The sequence below is a fragment of the Micromys minutus genome (genome assembly GCF_963924665.1).
Source record: "Micromys minutus genome assembly, chromosome: 1".
Classification (NCBI taxonomy): domain Eukaryota; kingdom Metazoa; phylum Chordata; class Mammalia; order Rodentia; family Muridae; genus Micromys; species Micromys minutus.
Window position 1 is genome coordinate 10,511,094 of NC_137969.1, and position 20,536 is coordinate 10,531,629.

Here is a 20,536-nt window from a genome sequence, read left to right on the forward strand (position 1 = left end):
CTATTTTGACCTTAATTAAATGAGTAATTGTATTCACTTGTGAATGAATGAATACAGACTAACTAAGATAATGTTTCCCTGTAAAGTTGAGGATAGTGTTTTTCAAGTTTACCTTTTCTTCCTTACTTACTTGAGATACCTACCTTCCAAAAGGCATTTTCTCACCCTAGTGGATAAAAGAAGAGAGAGAAGAGCTGGGCAAATAAAATATGACATAGAAGCAGGGGGAGGGAGGACAGGACAGGGAGTTTCCAGAGGAGAAACTGGGAAGGGGGATAACATTTGAAATGTAAATTAAAAAATTATCCAATAAAAGAAAAAAATGACATTATTCTCAGATAAGCTTTGCTGTATATTGTGGCCCTTCTATTTTGATTGAGACAAAATATCTCTATATATTTTAGAATTAAGTATGTCAGGGTATTATGCCTATACAATAGACCTTTTCATTAGGGAATTTAAGTGAAATATCTACTATATTTATTGAAGACTATATCCACTACTCATATTCTTAGATAAGACAACTTATTTTATTTCTTCCTCTATCAAAACAACTTTTCACATGTATATTTTCAGTTACATTTTTTATGAATCACTGGTTCCTGCTTTGTTTTTAAAATTATATTTCTGCCCTAGTTCTGAACTTAAGGTACTATCTGTGAGCCTTTTATTCTCTGGAGTCTACCACACTTATCAAGATTAGGCTGTGACACATCTTGGGTAATAGATTCATGCTATGTAGCTTCCTGCGTCTTCTCTAGAATGTTTGCCCTTTGTTGGTGATGTAACATTTTGAAAACTCTATGGAATAGCGAATACTTCTATGGAGGTCTGTCACAAACTTTGTGCATGCCAAGCAACTATGTCCATCTGACAGGGCCCCAAGTGACTTTCCAAATGACACAAGCTTCCACATGATAAAATTAGAACTTAATCTCATTCTTCTAAGGCAAAATCCCATAAGATTCCCAATCTATGTCTTGTAATTATTCACAATGGACGTGATATCGATGAGGAGAGCATTGGACTTGGGTTAATGTTTGGAGAATATTGAATGCTCTTCCAGGACAAATTGAGCAGCAATTGATACTTTAGTGGCATCTAACTATTTTGCTATTAATTGCTAAAGTCTGGTGTTTTTGTAGTATATCTGGAGGCAACAGCATCCACTCTGGGGCCAGCCACATCTAGCTGATAGCATCAGATTTTTGAGCCCAGTGTGAACAGATTACAGCTGCTGGCTGGCTATCCCAACAGTGTTGGAAAGTTTGTCTGTCACTATTGCACCCTGCCTAGTTCCTGAGGATTCAGATCAGGCTAGGGACAGGCACTGTGGGGACTCTGCTGCGCCACAGCCTTTGCTAGAGTCTCATACATGTTCCATTACTGTTCTTAACACTGGCTGTTACTTTCCACTTGCTGTCGAAAAGTTTTATGAGCAAGAGATAAATTCAATCCAACTCTAAGTATAATCCAAATTCAGTAAATATTTTGAACGATTTAATCTGAGATGCATGCCATCACATTTGTGGTTGTAAAAATACTTCTTATACAGATTCTCCCGGGTGTCCTTCTATTTTCACACCCAACTCAAGTAGGCTGTCTGGTCAATGGGACCTGATATTGTTTTTGTTTGTTTGGTTTTGGATGCTGGTTTTGTTGTTGTTTATTACAAGCCATTTCATTTGATATTAGCTGTCAAAGGTCTTGGTTGGTAGGTGCCCCTATCCCACACTAGTCTGACCTACTTGAAGGAATTATTGGTCTTGAAATAAGATTCGGACAGGTGAATGAACTCTACCTGTACAGGCTGCAGGATATGTTAAAGTATCTATAGTCCTCAGACAGGTGAAGTTTTCTGGGCATCCTGAAGCAGTACAGGTGGACCTTATCTATTGGCAAGCTTTGCTTGCTTGAACTCTTGATGAGAACACTCATTTTCCTCTTTCCTCAAAGGCACTACCATTTAGTCTTTTATTGGAGTGACTCTCAGTCCTGACTCCCATTAGAATTCCACCTGGGAAGCTTTAAAAATACTAACTCCCATTTGCAAAGGTACTGACTTAATTGCTCCAGAATAGGGCTAAAGCATAAATATTTTTAAAGCACACACATGATTCTATTGAATAGCCCGTATTGAAAATTACTGTTCTCCAGCTACCTTTCACTTCATATAAAAGATAGTAGCAAACTGTTCTGTGAGTCAAGTCCTTGTAGTACCAATTATATTTTTAACTTTAAGTGCTTCTAAGCTATCTCAGTGTGAAGTCTTGCCTAAGAAAACTACTCACGCTCTGCTTTTATAATTAAATATGATTTTTAAATATGTTTGGCTTTTCGTAACTGTGAGTACACGTTCACATTGCTCTAGCCATTCTTTTATTCCTCACAGTTGTTTGTCATGTTTATAGTAATTTATGTTGTCAGTCACTTCTCCCCTTTCTTGCTTAAAATAAGCTCTGAGGGAAAGGATTTTTCTATTTTATTTGTTGCCATATTCCCAGTATCAAGACTTCCTGATACATAGTGAAGTCTCAATCAGTAATTGTTAATGTTCAGAATCAGTTTGCTGTGCAAATCACAATAGCTAGCTCTAAGGTGCATATTGTATTTTGGAAAACACAGCTTTAGGTGCATAATTTGGTAATTATGCTCTACTATTTCTTTGGAAGTCAATATATTGAGATTTTTTTTCCATCCATGACATTTTAAATGACGTTGAGTCTTAAGGAAGGAAAATAGCATTATACAAGAAGTAGATAGAAGTAGATACTTCTTCAGTGTTACTTTCTTTTATTCCCCTGGAAAGCAACAAACAGACTGCCCTAGAGCAGAACAAACACAGACGTTGATCAGTTGCGAGTTGATCTTGAAAAAGTCCGCTCAGCACGCCGAATGTCTTTCCTCTCCATTCCCGTGTAACCGTATTGCATGATTTGACTCCCCACTCTCCCCATCTGCTGCTTGTCTGTTACTCCATCGTGATATCATGAGAAATGACTAAAGGGTGAGCAGTTAAATCACCCAATTTCTCCTTTGTTGTTTTGTAACTCTAAAGTCTTATCCAGATTGACCTGGCCCACTCTTGTTATCTCCTAGGCTACTCCGGGGGTTGTGCCTTTTAAGGCTCTGATATCAAACTCACTGAAAACAATGTTCTGGATGCATTAGGCCAGTTTATCTAAAGGGTGTCTCACGCTACCTCACCATGCATGCTCCCTGTGTATGCATACAAATCACCAGTAGCCACAAAGGAGGCTGCATTTAGAACAAACTCGGTGGAAAGTGTTTAAAGATTCTTCATGAAAGGTGCACTCAGTGTGGCATTAAAAGGAAGCTCAATGTCTAAATGCTAGGAGATTGCAAACTTATTCAGAAGCCTCGGAAAGTAAACTGCACGTAGAACTGTTAGATGTGAAATCATTGAGAAAATGAAGCTCTCATATTGTATTTATTTGGCAACTATTTATCGACAACTCACTCGTCTGTGCAGAGCACTTTAGTGGGGTAGGAAAGTTGCTCAAGGAGTCTCAGATCCAATCTCAGCTCTAATGGTTTCTGCTCTCTTGGGGAAGGGCCAGGGACAGGCACAGAGGATTACCAGGAAACACACTTTGATTTCCTTTACCCCAGATGGCCTCACAGAGGACAGGCTCGCCTCTGAATAGCTTGCAGCTACCCTGAGACAATTTTCCTTCATTCTATGCTATTGCTGGTATAGCACAGTAATCAGATCATGTGACACTGTCTGCTTCTTAGTGTACCCAACCTGAAATGCCACATGGATCCAGGTGCTGGGGATCTGCAGCTGCAAATCTTACACATATCCCGTGGTGCTCAGTCTTTGTGAACAAGTAACATTGACCTTTTTGATGATGCTGTCTAAGCAGTTTTTTTTTTTTTTTTAGGCAGAAAATGTACTATCATATATAGAAAAAAGATTGCTTACATCGCCACTCCAGAAAAGTACTGTCTCTGTCCTTGATTCATATAGTCTGTTAATTTGACACAAAAAAGCCATGCAAGTTATTTACAGGCATCTCCTATCCGAAGATCTGCTGCTGATGTCCAGGCTGATTAGGGCTCACCGGTAATTGCTGGTCACAGTTTTTTGACTGTTAAAATGCAAACTTTATGAAGTTAATTTTTCTTAATTGAGGTTCTCATCTTGGGGTTTATATATTTATTACCACTTACTCAAGTGCTCTCTGTTCCCATCCTTTCTCCCTCCCCCCTCCTCCTCTTCTTGCTCCCTCTCTATTTCTCTTTCTTTGGGAATTGATCTTGAAGAAGTTTGTTCAACACTTCTCCTATGCAGTGGTGTTGCCTGACTTGACATTACACTCTTGTGTCTGTTGTCTGTATGTTGTTCTATCCTAGGAATTTGGAAGTCATTAAAAAATGACTGGTGAAATTGCCTGATTTCTGCTTTTGTCATTTTGAAATTGTTGAATCCTTATCCGTATTGGCTTTGTCCAATAATTATTTTAGTGCTGTTACTCTGTTGATGCTGGATTTGTCGATCCACAATTGGTTTCAGATCTCTACTTTTCTGTTTTCAGGGCACCTGTTATTCAACTAAAGTAGCAGGTGGCTTTGAGAAGTCTAGGGCATCTGGGTTTGTGCAAAACCGCCTTAGAAGGAAAAGAATGTTTGAGGTCGGCTTTCATATGAGGGTAGCAGGAGCAAATGAAGCAAATGGAATGACCATTCTAGCAAAAGAACCAATCACATTCACTGGGAGTGTAGCAGAAGAACCAATCACATACACTGGGAGTGTAGCAGAAGAACCAATCACATTCACTGGGAGTGTAGCAGAAGAACCAATCACATTCACTAGGAGTGTAGCAGAAGAACCAATCACATTCACTGGGAGTGTAGCAAAAGAACCAATCACATTCACTAGGAGTGAAGATGGATTATGAAGTAACGGGAGCCAACAAAACCAGGGAGAAGCAATTTTAATGTGATTCTCTTGCCACACGGAGGATTGCTTGTCTCCTGGAGTATAAGTGCATAGACAAGTTGGTTTTTAATGTGTTGGTAAGGACAGACTTCACTCCTGATCTGAAGATAGATTAGAATAGCACAAATTTACCCCCTTCCTATAAAATTTTCTTTTCCATAAAATTTCAATAAAGAACATGAGAGCCATATTTTATCAAATATGATTAGCTTAGTATCCAACTCTACCTCTTATTAGGCACACAATTCAAGACTAATAAAATGTTAAATGAATAATTTAAGTCAAATAGTGCACATATGCTAATTAACTCGGCATTAGATATATAGGAGGCATCAGCTGCTATAGGGATAGTTGCCAGCACAAGACCTACACAAGATCAAGCCAGCCAGCATTTCTAAGTGGATGGGGAATGGTACACAGTGCTCTACTCTTAGATGAGAATCCAGTGCTCTACTCCTCACTCCTCGATGAGGAGCAATTGGCAGTTGATGACTACAGTTGGGATTCTTTGGGGTGTGAGCACTGGTAGGTTGCTCATGCTCCACTGGATGGCTTTACATAATACACGCATACAGACAGAAACTAAGTGGACTCAGTATGTTATTTATAAAGAAACAAGAAGAGGCCACAACGTTGGGAAAGTGACCTGGGCTGGGGCAAGATAAAGAGTAGCAAGGGGGTTGAGGATGGAGCATATGGACAAATATGTTGCATACAGAGATGAAACTCTACGAGGAAAAGAAAAGCACTACATTTAAAAATAAGCTGTTTTTGCTTAGATGCTTTAAATTAAGGTAGCATCCATCCAAGAGAATTATAACACCAAATGAACAGACAAAACAATTTAGCGGTAAGACAATGATCAGTATCTTATAATGACTTTTAGCAACAGATTATTTTGTATTTTGGTTAAATCAAAGAGGATTGAGAAAACTGAAATGTGTGTGTCTCTGGGTTCACACTGCCCTTTCTCACTTCTCACATTTCTTTTCCTAATCTCGAGACAAAGTCAAAATGACACAGTTGTATGGTTAATGCAGTGACGATGTCTCCTCTGTTCACTTATGAGCTAAATAATTTACCAGAATTGGTGCTTTCTAAAACATATCAGCCTTTAAAGTCAGTGAAATAATGCCATAATATACATCAAATTGATATTCACTATTGATTCTTACAGCAACTATACTAATGACCACTGTTGCACAGAACACCAATTTAAGGTCCCTGGATAAGATGAATAGACAGCCACAACTCAGAGAAGACCTTGTCAGGCAGTGATACAGGTGATCCTGATAGATTCTATCCATATTTTATTCTCTTTTGGTCACCAGGTATTCCAGAGGTGTGTATACGTTTATATGTCACAATTTTCTCTTCAGAACGTCATTCTGTTTCTTCTAAGATGTTTGCACATTGGCTGCTTGGTGATTTATTCCAGCTTCTTCCCCCAAACAGGGCTGAGATGAATTCATCTCTGCATTTAAAGGGGTCAATACAATTTTTTTCTAGGGATACTGAGTCCACGAGGGCAGCTTCCGAAGTAACCCCTCTGGATTCCTAACTGTTCACATTTCCCTCTCTCACATCAGGAATATATTGGCTGCTTGCCTGGACTATCATCTGGTATGTGTGAGATGAATACAAACTAATTTTAAATCACAGTTGAAGATAAACATTATTAAGAAGATAAATATGCTGGGGGTGGGCGGAGGTGGAAATTACAGGGAAAAGTAAAAACAAAAGAAAAAATGAAATGTCACAATATATTCTGAGTGTTCTGAAGTTCTTATTCATTTAAATTAGCCATATCCAATATACTTGGTGTCCTTTTGTTTTCTGTGCCAAGCCTTACAGCTTCCTATGTGCAAGTCAAGCTTTCCTACATTCAGCTGTCCTACGAGCTCTATATGCTGAGTATCCTAAGGCTAACCAAATAGGCCTCTCGGAGATGCTGTTTGGGATAGAATATGAATAAGCAAAGTGACTCAAATACACAATGACCAGTAGAGACAAGTGTCAAAAGAGTCATAAGCTAGGGAAGGTGGCAAGAATGTGGTTAGGATCATTGGGAAGTCCTCACTGAGAGGGTCTGTTTGAGTGGATAAGGGAAAGGAGGGTAGAACATGTGGCCACCTAGCAGGAGAGACTTATAGGGATAGGAAACATCAAATGCCAAGACCTCAGGAGTGAATACCTGGCTCGCCGTGGACCAGTGTTCGAGAATTCAGGCAGGTCAATGGTAACACTCATGCTGAGATGCTGCTGCCCGAGAGCAGGATAACTACATCCTCATTTAACCTGTGACGCTGTGGGTCAGTCTTGTGAGGCCCTTCACCGTGGTTTCGATAATACACCATTCGGTGAACACCAGGCTAGTATGTAAACCCTTTGGATTTGGGGTTTTGTTTTTGGAGACCTGAAGGGGCCACTGGTAGGAACTGGTAAAGAAAAGGGTGAGACTTGACTGGTTTTCATCATGGTTACTTAGTCCTCTGCGTTGACAACAGAGGATGGTCATTCTTGATCACGCCATGAATTGAGATTTGAGTATCTCACTGGAGGCTGTGCAACTGCTAGCACTGAGAGGGGAACATCTGTTCTCTTAGTCTGCTGTCTGGTGTCATTGAACTTTCTGCAATGATGTTTCTCTTCCTTTACATCCAAGGTCGAAAGGAATGCCGCCTTGCTGGCTGTGCTTCCTGCCCCCACTCAGTTCCTTCTTCCCCCTACTGTGAGAAACAGATAGGAAATGTCGCTTTTCTGTTTCTCCTTTGAAATACCTCATTTTGCCCACACCAGCCATTCTATTGAACTTCTATATTTACACTTTGGTTCCTACAAAGGCTTCAGAATAATGAATTCCACATGTTCCCTACATGCTTATTAACTCATGAATATTATGATATAAGTTAATAAGTTGGTGTGGTATCTAAGTACAGATGTGAATATGAATTTTATGCTTGCTTAAATAGGGCCATATGTATTCATGGAAATTAAATGGATTCCTACAGATCTAAATATATCCATGCAGGAAAAAAAACTTCAGATTTTCCTGTATTTTATTTCCACTTGCATTTTATTTCATCTTTGAAAGAATTAACCTTAGTTCTTGATCATTGCATATTTGGTTGAAATGAATAATTGAGACAAAGAGTAGAAAGTGCTAATTATATATTATCTGTTGAGTCCTAGTAACTATGCAAGAATAGACCAGAGACTGATTTTTACACACACACACACACACACACACACACACACACACAGTAGATACTGCTTTAAAATGTGTACTTGTTTTATATATACATCCATCAGTTCTAAGATGGATATTATGAGTGCATATTAAATGGCCCATATGTGTACCCAGATAGAGAATTTAAAATTTGTATTCTTTGTCTTGGCTCTACTTTAGCATTTTAGCACCCAGCATAAGTTGTTGCAATAAGCAAACCCTTGATGTCTCTATAAAATGTGAAAACACACTGAAGTATTTTATAATGTATGCCGTAAACTAAGGAGGTCTGTTTGAAATCACTGTCTGTCACTTGCACATGCTTATGGGGTTTTCAAGTCCTGTTTTTTTGTTTATTTGTTATTAGTTTTTTGGGGTTTATTTATTTATTTATTTATTTATTTTTGCCTCCAAGTGTCAGTTCAGTAGCTTGTTCTAAGCTCATGGTAAACAGAGGTGAATGGGGTATTTTAGGGTCTCTGGTTACATAACATGGAAGGGTCTAGGATTCTCTATGTGGAGTATGTAGAAATCTTACCTGTTTGTTGTTGATAGTCGGGGAAAAAGGAGGCAGGCCAGCTGTTAGAGTACCTGTTTGGAAAAGGAAGAAACTCCACAGTGGATTGTGACAGTGCAGGCAGAGAAAGAAGAAAGTGGGTGGAAAGATTTGTTCGAAGGCCGTCAACACACCTCACTTCTCTTCCCACCAAGAGGCCTCTGGGATCTCAAGCAAGAACTAAGAAGAGAAGAGGTATCTACCTTGACTACAGGGGTTTGGGAGGCTTAGACTAGATTACTGTCTGTTAATTTCATTCCAGAACATAACAACAGCAATAGCAGCAGCAGCAGCAGCAACAACAACAAAAACACTTTTTTCTTCTTCTTAATAATAATAATAATAATAATAATAATAATAATTATTATTATTATTATTATCATTTACTTTGGATAGAGCTTCTTTCAAACACTGGGATGTTATGCATCAAATTTGATATTTATGCATGCAGTCTTCACTGTTGGTATTGTTATTTACCAATTCATATGAGTACTTTGTGCATGAAGACATCCAGGTGAGGGTGCCTGCGATCAATTAGATTCCTAGCTTGAGCTTTCAAATCCATCATAAAAGTTGCTTTTCTATTTACTCATTAGAACTCTTGGTAGGATATAGTGGAATGAATAATCCAAAATAGTGGATAATCCAAAAATGTCATTTATATTTGGCATTGGAATACACTACCAGATGTTATGCTAGCAGATTTCCCTTCCTAATTAGGCCTCACTTAAAGTAGAAGTTAATTTCATCTTCATTAGCTGTTTCCAAATCAGCAGGATAGGGCAAGAAAGAGGCCTAGGGCATGCTGGGTACTTGGGGGAAGCTGGCCCAGAGTGGAAAGCCAGTGGTAGATTTTGCACCTAGAAAGACACTCAAATGTGGGTTATCAAGATGCTGGGTGTGTACACTGGAAATGCTTCTGAGAACAAGCTTGAAGAATTCTCAAGTTACATTGACACTTTTTCTCTTATTAATCATAAATTCGGTAGAAGAAAATGGCGTTCTATAGCAGGAATGAGGCAGAAAACCTGAAACTTTGCACAGGAAAAATAGATACACTAGAAGGTTAAGTGACCTCTCACACAGATTGATCTTTGAGTCAACAGTTCCTAAGAAACTGAAATTGATTAATGAGTGATAAGCAGAACCCCCCCTCCAGTTTCCTTCTTATTGATGATTTGAATAATGAGGAAGCCAGAATTCTCATGGCCTAATTCACATTAAGAGAGCTAAGATAATGAAGCTGTGATTAAATGGCTATTAAACTATTTTTATCAAACAGAGATCAAGCGAGTGTGAGAATCTGGGGATGCAGACTGTAATTGCAATTCTACAAGATGCAGAAAAAATTACTATCATAAGCAGGGCACGGTCCTTCCATAATAGACTGCATTTAGGAACCTTTGGGATGCCACATGCGGTTTTCCTCTGTGTTTCTCCCTCCAGGTGTCAGGTAGCAATGAATCCTTCATCTTTTCCTTGATTGGGTGGATTTATTTTCTCTCTAGGCTGTGTGGCTGGATGAACTGAACGCACCATGTGCCCAACTACCATGTCTTTCTTCGTTAGCAGTTGGAAGGTTTGCTACTGTGCACAAAGCAAGGCAGCCCAGTCCAGTCCTGGAGTCTGGGATGTTAATCTTCAGCTGATTGTAGAGACCCAGAGGGACATGGTCTACCTTCTTCAGCTGTGCCATTTGGATTATGTCACACTCAGTGCACAAGTCATTTCAGGACACTGGAGTCTCAAAGAGGTGTGATGAGCCTCCGGATTCTGTTGACTGTTCAAAACCATTATTTATTAATGACTAGGCATGGCTTAGGAATTGTTGCAGATTCTAGATTTTGGCTCGTCAGTGTAAAAGCCAGTGTATCATCTGTCATTAGAAATTCTTTACACCTGGAGTGAGGTTTTGTTGCTGTGCTTCCTTTTTTCCTAGAGAGCCCTTGGAGAGTGGAGTTTTATGGACTTAAAGACCTTTATTTAGGTCAGAAAAATAGCAGCAGAATTGTACTGTGTAAGGAAAAGACAAGGTGAAACCCTTTCCCCGCCCTCTGTCCCCCATCCCGCCCCCCCCCCCAGAAATGCCCTTGAAAGCTTCAGAGAAACGATGGGTGCCAGTTGACCTGGACTTTCCTGTCTCTACTGTGGTGAGGAATCCAATGGGAGTTGGTGAGCTCCACACAACTAGTGTTGATCGGCACCCATTCTCCATTATCTACTTTTCAATCTTTTAATCCGTGACTTTCAACCTCCCGAATGCTGTAACCATTTAGTACAGTTGCTCACCTTGTGGTGACCCCAGCCGGAAAATTATTTCCTTGCAACTTCATAACAGTAAGTTTGCTACTGTTAGGAACGGTAAGTATCCAACATACAGAAGATCTGATATGGCATCCCCAAAGAGGTCTAGACCCACAGATTGAGATCTTCTGTTTTGGCTAGAGTGGAGAAATACTCTGTTTTATAGAATTGTAATTTCAAGCAACTAGAAGGCATGGCCAAGGCCAAGGCTGTGACACCTTGCAATGTCACCGGGCTCACTCATGCACCGCCATTCTCCATTACATATGAACAGACATGTGTTTATAGGCCGCAGCGCTTCATCTGTGGCGACTTTGATTTATTTGCTCTGTAAATTGGGACCAGAGCAGTAATGGAAAGTGACATTAATTGTTTAACAGAGTCCCCTTTGTCATATCCATGGCTTCTCTGAAACGATGACTGTTGAAACTCACACATAGCTAATTGAAACTTTCACAGCAAGGAACAACATCCACTCAACTTTATATGGAAGAATATTTGCTGATCTTTGACATAGAGGTATATCAATAAGCTCTCATAATTAATGAAAAAAATAGTTTGGGATCATAACATTCATTCTCCCCAAATTTAGCATAACCATTATGCTTTGGTAGCATGCAGGGATAGTAAACACACCTTATGAACATTCTTAGTTGACACTGTTTAAAATGGCTGGTCTTACTGGTATGTACTGGTTGAATAGTAGCTTCCTGCACCCAAGCATCTCAGAAACGCTTACACATGTTCTGTGATCGAATCCCTTTTGCAAGCCTTCCCTTCCCATTGTGCTTTCAAGAAAGAGGAGAATTAAAATAGTTGATGGTTTAATCAGATCTTGTAAATTAATTATGACGTTATCAAGATCCAATATTTCTGCCACTGTGTGTGGTATACATTCACTCGTACTTATTAAAGAAATCCATGAAAATTATTTAATTTAAGTGTTCTTTGTCATTTTGGCTTGATTGGAATTATCAGAGTTTGTTTACACAAGGGATAGAGCTGAGGCGCTATTGTTTTCTGTGATGGAAAGCAAATAGCAGCTTGTAGTACCACTGGAAAGCCAAACACAAATTTTAAATCAGGGTAAACAAAACTATTCATTTATTTGTAAACATTCTTAACATTTTTTCTTGACTTCTTTTTTTTTTTGAATTCAGCAAACTGACCATTTTGAAAATGGGATAGGTATACACGAACAGTATTCAGTTTAATGAAAGTGCATCTGTACCTTGTTTGGATGTGTATATGAGAGGACTCCAAAGATTATGTTATTAGAAAGTACTGTCACTTTTTGCAATGCAAATTTCATTATTTTGATAAGAATTGGTAGGATATTTAAATGCAATTTTACTGAGAAAAGTTTTGATTTTTTTAAATGAAAAATGATTTGCATTTGCTTTTTATTTTTTCATCCATGTGATGGCAATTAGAATTTAAGGATACTCAAATTGGAGTCATCAGAATTTTTGGATACTAGATTATGATAGAAGGCAGAAAAGAAGGAAAATATTTTACTATTTTTTCCTCTTTTTTATTGGATAGTCTATATTTGCATTTCAGGTGTTATCACCTTTCTGCCAATCCGTTTCTCTATTTTTCTTACTGGGAGACACAGAGGAGCTGGAGACTGAGGGTCGTTCCTTTGTTTGCTTTGTTTTGTTATTGTGCATTGTAGATTTTGATGGATGCTTAGTTGATGGAAATAAATATGCCATTTGAAAGAGACTGTGAAATTCTGGTTGGATTTCTCTTCTTCGTTAGAAGTTAAGATTCAATCCATTTGTCACACTGTAATGTGCTCAAAGTACATGACTATAGTCTCAAATTCAGAGACAGTATGGACATGCCACATGCAAATATTAAAACCCGCAGAGAATAAAAATGACTCTTCTGTGCTACTGGAATCCAAAAGAAAACAAAATCTGTCGTTTGACTTCCAGACAGAAAGTGATTAGTAATAAGGGAAAACATTTTTTTTTTTTCCTTGTGAGAATAGAATGTCTAAGTGATAGGCCCTGCCTAATTTCTCTAGTAATACAATTTGATTTTCTGATTAGCTGTCTTTTTCAGTGATTCTTGTAATTTTGTCAGGTCAATTAACTAGAGTTCAGTGCTGGTGAGACAGAAAGAGTGAGCATCACCAGCTTCATTAGATGTCAGCAACTTAGGTGCATTTTGGAATAGAATCATGTGGGATAATTTAGCCATATTGTTAATGTCATAGCTTACAAAACTTGACAAAAAAGGAAAAGAAAAGGGAAAAGGGGAGTCTTTGAAAACAGGTTAGCTTGTACAAACAATGTAGAATGCTAAAAGAAAAAAAGTGATATATACCTTCTCTGTGTATGCCAATAAATACCATCAATGACTTATTCAACTAACCATTGACTGTCTCTTCCATTGCCCAGCACTGAGGATGGTTGATTTCATGCATACTTAAGAGCACATTGTCATATTAACAGATACAAACATTCCAGTTTTTGTACAGAAACTCCAAACTAATATTATCTCATATAATTTGGTTATAGACTGTTTTCCTTTCCAGCAGAAGGGAGAGTTCAGTCTTCTTTTTCTTGCTATCTGCAGTCTTTACCATATCCCCAGAGACTAAGGCATTCTGTAACATCTGTGGAAGACAAGATTAGCTTTGTGTGTGAGCATACTAGAAAACGAGTTCATGAGTTCTACGACGTATTGTAGAAGCCCTTACTAAAAGCCATCTCATGCCTGAGTTATACCTCTGGCACAAGAGATGAGTTTAGTTAAGGAACATTACAAAGGAAAGTTTCCCCTTACCCACCAACTTCATAGCAAGAAGCCCGGGGCTTGCAGAACATAGACCTGAAGAACTGACAGTCAAGCAAAAGAAGTTAAGAAAAAAAATCAGTTTTGCTCTGAAAGGTCTGAAGTGGTAGAAGGATCCAATACGCAGAGATTTATGACTTAAGTTTGGAGGGATGTCAGGGAGAGAAATAAATGATTTGCTAGTGCGCAGTAGTGAGATCGTATTTGAGATCGCCAAAGTGTGTAGATTCCCTTAGTATATACTGATCAAGTCTCTGATGGTGCTCAAGTGCAAATTTATCTAAATATTTGGAGTGGTATACTTTGTGGGAGATCTAAGAACTATCTATGAAGATTAGATGATGCTTAAAATTCTCTCAAGGCTTGAGGTTTGTTGAGTTAGAAGCAGAAGACACGCGGATATAAATATGAATATAATACAACAGAATTTTTGCAACAGTATTAAAAATTCACCTAAGAGATTGCCAACCTGGACAGTTCCCAGATCAGTAGATATATTTGATAATTGTATTATTCAGACCACATATGAGCTAAGAGTTTGAGGAAGACCCATCCTTTGTGTTCTGTGTGGGCATTAAAGATTTTCCATACGGTTTCTTCACTTACCCAGGTATGTCCAGCCTCTGCTAATCAATCATGGTATCTCCTTCCTCATGTCAACCCACTCATGTCTTCTATTTTTTTTTCCTGCTTCTGCAGAAGATAGATGAAGAGAATGAGGCGAACTTGCTAGCGGTCCTCACAGAGACACTGGACAGTCTCCCTGTGGATGAAGACGGATTGCCCTCATTTGATGCACTGACAGATGGAGACGTGACCACTGACAACGAGGCCAGCCCTTCCTCCATGCCTGACGGCACCCCTCCCCCTCAGGAGGTAGAAGAGCCGTCTCTAGTAAGAACCCTTCTTACTGTTTAATGATGGTCAGAGTTGCCTCTGTCTGCCCAATGCATGGCTATGGTGTAGGAACAGTCAGGTTTAGATTCTTAATTCAGATTTGCCCATTCTGTAATTCTCTGTTAACAGTGTTAAATACGTTTCTTACACGGTGCAATGAAAATTACTTACTAAAACAATCTTTTACTATTGTTTTGTGTATGTGATTCTATGTCTTAGAATTATTGAAATCCATGGTAAAAGCTTACAGCACAGGTCTAGAAAGAAAAGGCTAACCATTCACCCGTGATTTTTGAAAAACCTTATATTAAGATGATTTGATGTTTCTTAAATTTTAGGTTTAAGCTGAATATGTCACTGAGTTTTTTGATTTGTCAAATTTTAATTCTTTCCAAATTGAAATAGAACTTTATGAATGTCCTCAATTTTCTACCGTTGTCTAACCCTTCCTAGTATGTCTCTCTTAACCTCTCCATGCTCCTATTCTCAAATTAATAGCCTCTTTTTCAATTATTATTGTTACAGACATATATGTATATGTGTATAAATGTATACACAAACATGTAGATACAACCTTCCATGTCTGGGTTTTTTTGTTGTTTGTTTATATGCCTTCAGCATATGCAGAACATTTTAATGGTTACATACTGGCTTTTTTTTGTATGAAGATACTATGATTTATTAGGCAATCCAGTATGATGAAATACTGAGGGTTTTTTTTTCTTTTCCATGTTTTTGCTGTTAACAGATTGTGTAGTAAGGTTTACCTGACTTTGCATATGATTCTACAAATAGAATTGCAAAGTCAAGCACTAGGTTCTAGCTTAAGCCTTTCAATCAGCATTTCTTATGAAGACCGGAAAATGGTAGCCCAAGTTACTGAAATCTGTGGTCAGCAATGGAGACTAATTTGGTTGGCCATGAGAAGTGACTTTCATCTTCAACAAAATGCTTGACCAGAATTTTATTAGTTCTTAGTACAGTTTGTCTCCTCATCTATGATAGGCATTCGTCATTTGCCATAAATCTCATGGAAGAGCAATGCTGTGTAAACTATTGAACGCCATAGTTCTAACATTAATAAAACACTCTGACATGCTATTTGGAGGTTGATTCTCTCAAATCCTTAAGTCTGAAGGGACGCTACATGAACGTATGGAAATCTGCTTGTTTCCTCTTTGTAGTCTAAGATGTGTGCTCTTGAGGAAAAACATTACACGTGTAAATTATCCCCCACTCACCATGTCTTCCATGTGTCAGTGGCTTTGTTGTCTAGTATCCTAATTCCTGAACAGGGATGCCCATCTGTACAGTTCATTCAATTAGGAAGTGTTGTTGGGTCAAAGACATCCTGCATGGGCAGAACAGGGTGGCACTTGAGAGTGACTAAGGTAAATCCAGGCCTCATAGTGCATACCTATGATTCAGGTGCTTAGGAGGCTGAGGGAGCTGCATGCCCAGTTGGAGTCTTGTTTCGGCCAAATACAGGGGCCCTGGCTCTAAAATCAGAGACACAGACAAACGGAACACGGCATACTTGGCTGTAGTATAACCCATATCTGGGCTGTTGAACAGCATTCTGTTTACAAACCCTTAATTTCCTTTCTCATTTCAGTGATTGCCACTGCCATAGTCCAAGTATTATTTTTAATTCCATAACTTTATATATTTAGTTTTGAAACATGATTAAGAAATGATTTTATTGATTTTTCTGTGACCTTGATGGGCCTTCAGAAGAGGGTTTAGTTTTTAACCTCTTCCCTTAAAAGCGTTGGTGGGCCAGGCAGCCTGGTATTGCTTGGAAATCTTTTTAGGAATGGAGTCATTATGCTATGTAAAAATCATTTAAATATTAAGGATAGTGATGTTAGGTTTCAAATAAAAGAAAGGAAACTATTTTCCTAGGCAGTACTGTAGCTGTCAAATCCTTTCTTTTAAATGAAACTGTTTCCTTTATCATTCTTTGGGTAAAGTGTGGTATAGTTTAAAAGAAACATGATTAATTCTATTCAAGTTTTTGTTACTAATTCAAAGCTTAGATGTATAACTTTTCTTGCTTTCTCTTTTCCTGGTATGTGTCTAGCTTAAGAAGCTCTTACTGGCACCAGCCAACACTCAACTCAGCTACAATGAATGCAGTGGTCTTAGCACTCAGAACCATGCAAACCACACCCACAGGATCAGAACAAACCCTGCCATTGTTAAGGTACGCATGCAAGCATTTTAATGCAGGGGAGGGTAGTGGTGGGGTAGGGGGAGTTTCATGAATCTGTGTAACAGACCTAAAGTTGGTATGTATTAATTTAGCCAGGATTGGCAGCTGCCTCTACGGAGGAAGTGGATATAAAGTAGGTCTCCACACACTGTACTGGGGCTTAGGGAAACTAGAATGGGTTCCCTTATGCATTGCTTTTCTGATTATCGGAATGAATGATTTCCTTTCCCACTCGATCAGTGCGTGCAGTGGTCTACCCTACAACACAACTTACTGATAGGCTGGTAGCTGCAGTCTGTGGGTGACTTATAAGATGCAGGGTGGCCGTTTTGCCAGCTGTTTAACCCAAGAGAGACTGTTTCGGATTCATTGTGAAAGGCTCGTCTCTGCCATTAATCGGAGACAAGACTGGCAATGACATAATTCAGTTAGCGGGCTGTATTAAACAATGTTTGTCTTGCCATTTACTGCGAGCAAAAGCAGAGCATTAAGGGGTACTTAAGAGAGCTGTGGATACTGGGCTCCAGTAGTCAGCAGTTTCCAGCAGCTTTTTTTCCCCCTTTACTCACAGTAAAGACGCTGTAGGGTCTTGTTAGTTACATGTTGCTGAGTGGGAACATCAGGATGTAGGGGAAATGATATAAAAAGCTGCATAAATGACATTTAGGAATTTTAAATGTAATTTTCCTCCTTGTTCTGCAAACAATTATTCACAGCTCATAGATCCAGTACACTTAGACTGAGCACTTCACCGAAAATCTCATCTCTTCAGAAAACCTATATCCATTCTGATAAGGTTCACTTCACTAACTTTAGCTTTCTTTATGCCTTGTTTTTAAGACCGAGAATTCATGGAGCAATAAAGCAAAGAGCATTTGTCAACAGCAAAAGCCACAAAGACGTCCCTGCTCAGAGCTTCTCAAGTATCTGACCACAAACGATGACCCTCCTCACACGAAACCCACAGAGAACAGGAACAGCAGCAGAGACAAATGTGCTTCCAAAAAGAAGTCCCATACACAACCGCAGTTGCAACATGCTCAAGGTAAGGCAGGCCAGGAACAGAGAGCAGCCAGCAGGGGTGCTGAACTTGGGGGTGAAGTTTGAGCACAGGGACGCCTACTTTGTCCCACCTCTGCTCTTCTGAAGCAAGGGGACGAAGAGGGTGCGAAGGTTTTCCACTCACACAGATTGATCGGATCCTATTCAGCTGACGGGCAGCATGAGAAATGAGCTCTGAAGACACCTGCATGGGTGGCTGGGTGGAGTGGGGCCACGAGGATTACAGCACCTCCAAGGCTTCTACACATCTGGATTAAGGAGATCATTGACTGTTATGTGCAATCGTTGGCCAATTCTTTATGGGACTCTTCGATTTTCCCTTTTCAGTTATGGAAAGGAGAGGTGGGGGGGGGAGGGAGGGAGAGAGACACTGGAGATCTCCACCTACCTTGTGAAGCACTAAATAGCATTATGTAGTTTCTCTGATTAAATGCATTCTTGTTTTAAGACCACCTGCTATGCTCACAGATTTTTTTTACTTTGCATATAAGAATTTGGAAATCTCTGACTTCCTCCGCCTTTCATATTTAAGAAATATTATGTAGATTAAACAAAACATCTGGGTTGATCTTTATTAGTCCCATATGTAGCCAGGAGGCTGAAGCTTCCAAGGCAGATTCAGTGATTTGGGGGAAATCTCTCTTGGCAGAGATAGAGCTTTCTTTCTCCCTTGCCTCGTCCACTTTTAAATGTTGAACTCCAGGAAGCATAGAGTTTGGTGAAAGTAATTGTTGCTTTAAAACATGCTGGCTTCTGCTTTGTACCTGGAATTATATCATGGAAGCAGTCACAGTCTGTAGAAACTACAAGCATCCCTCTCTTGTGTTTCCCGTTTTCTAAACTACAGCTTCACGGTAGTAAGTAGATCCTGTCTTGTTTGAAGTGTGATCATTTCATACAGATATGCTACTGCTTTTGATGATGGTGATGGTGATGATGATGTTGATGATAATTTTAATAAGGATATTTTTTCTTAGGGTTTGTAATTCCTCTGCCATCCTACCTTAGAGTACTTTAAGATTTCCAATAGGTTTTTGCTTGTTTGTTTGTTTGTTCTTTCCTTGTTGGATGTGTCAAATGTGCTGTTCATCTCTGACTGTCACTCTGGAGGACTAAATGTCACTAAATGGACCAAATTCCCTCACAGCTTTCTCTGCCAGGATTGGCCCCCTCATACTCTTGTCATTTGTGTGTTGGCTTTCATTTTAGTAGATAAATTGTTGATGTTGGAGGCCTAGGAAAAGGAGCCCATTGACTGAACTTAATCCGCGAGTGAGTGAAGAGTTTATTGGGCTCCTCCTGACCAATTCCCTGTCATTCATTCCTTTCCTGGTGCTGAATTGAGAGTTCCAGGCTCTTTGAAATCCCATGCTCAGGAATCCAGTCAATAAGCATGTGATTTAAAGTCCTCTTCCTCCTTCTCTTCTTCCTCCTTCTCTCTCTCTCCCTCCCTCCCTCCCTCCCTCCCTCCCTCTCTCTCTGTCTCTCTCTCTCTCTGAGTGTGTCTCTCTCTTTATCTCTCTCTCTGTGTCTCTCTCTCTGAGTGTGTCTCTCTCTTTATATCTCTCTCTCTCTCTGTGTGTGTTTGTCATTCCCTTCCTCTTCCTTTCCATCTCTGTGTGCATGTGTGTCTGGTATTCTTTTAGAACTTGAGATTTTCTTAAAGTTCACCTACTATTAAATATTGCTATAAACTTTTACAAACCATGGCACTAAACAATTGAATAGGTTCCTGGAAGAGGGACTCTCTGAGGGAGACCCAGTTATATGCAGATTTTTTTTTAAGAGTAAAAATTTGTGGCAAGTCCTAAAAGGCTCATCACAGAACAAAGTCTGCTGATTCAAACAGAAAAGAAATACCACAGTTATTAGAAGCCTGGGAGAAATGAAGCTTGGCATGCTATTAATAACCGATAGGGGATATTAATAACCAATAGGTGCTTACTCTCCAAGACAAGTTATTTAAAATTAGAAAGCAGAAATCACATGAACACTCAGAGATCATCTGATGAGAAAAGTTAGGTGACTTTCTTCTTATGTTGGCTTGTTTTTGCCTGGGCTTTTGGTGGGCTCTTTGTTTCACTGTGGCAGCATTCACAATAATTACCTAGTTCATAGGGTATGCTGAGTATCATTTATTCACTCACTCACTCACTCACTCACTCACTCACAGATGTCGCTATTCAAAAATAGCATCTCCAGGAACGATACTGGGAGGGTCCTAGCATCCTGTGGTTAGGCAGTGTTTGGAATAGCACTGGTGCCATTCCCTGTAGATGAACTCAGTGGTCCTCATGAGATAGTCTGTGTGATCCAATGTCAAGTCAGGGTTCCAGGCTGAGGGTGACTGCAGGACTTCACCCTTTGCACAGGCTTTTCATTTCTTAGTTGCCTCTGCTGGCACTGGGCTTGCTTGGAGCTAGTTCTTTCCCTCTGATGGCTTAGGCTTCTCTGTACCTAGCTATCTGGTTTTTGAGAAACTTAGTTTTAAAACATTTA

The 20,536-nt window shown here is 39.3% G+C and overlaps 1 protein-coding gene across 2 annotated transcripts in view; it reads left to right on the forward strand.

The window, feature by feature from the left end:
- Positions 1-20,536, forward strand: part of PPARGC1A (PPARG coactivator 1 alpha) — a 94,460-nt gene that overhangs the window by 39,085 nt on the left and 34,839 nt on the right. For both annotated transcript variants that reach the window (XM_080932576.1, XM_080932577.1), the window contains exons 3-5: positions 14,563-14,757; positions 16,844-16,966; positions 17,816-18,020. In XM_080932576.1, the coding sequence (XP_080788702.1) occupies positions 14,563-14,757; positions 16,844-16,966; positions 17,816-18,020 (523 nt within the window). The remainder of the gene's footprint in view (positions 1-14,562; positions 14,758-16,843; positions 16,967-17,815; positions 18,021-20,536) is intronic.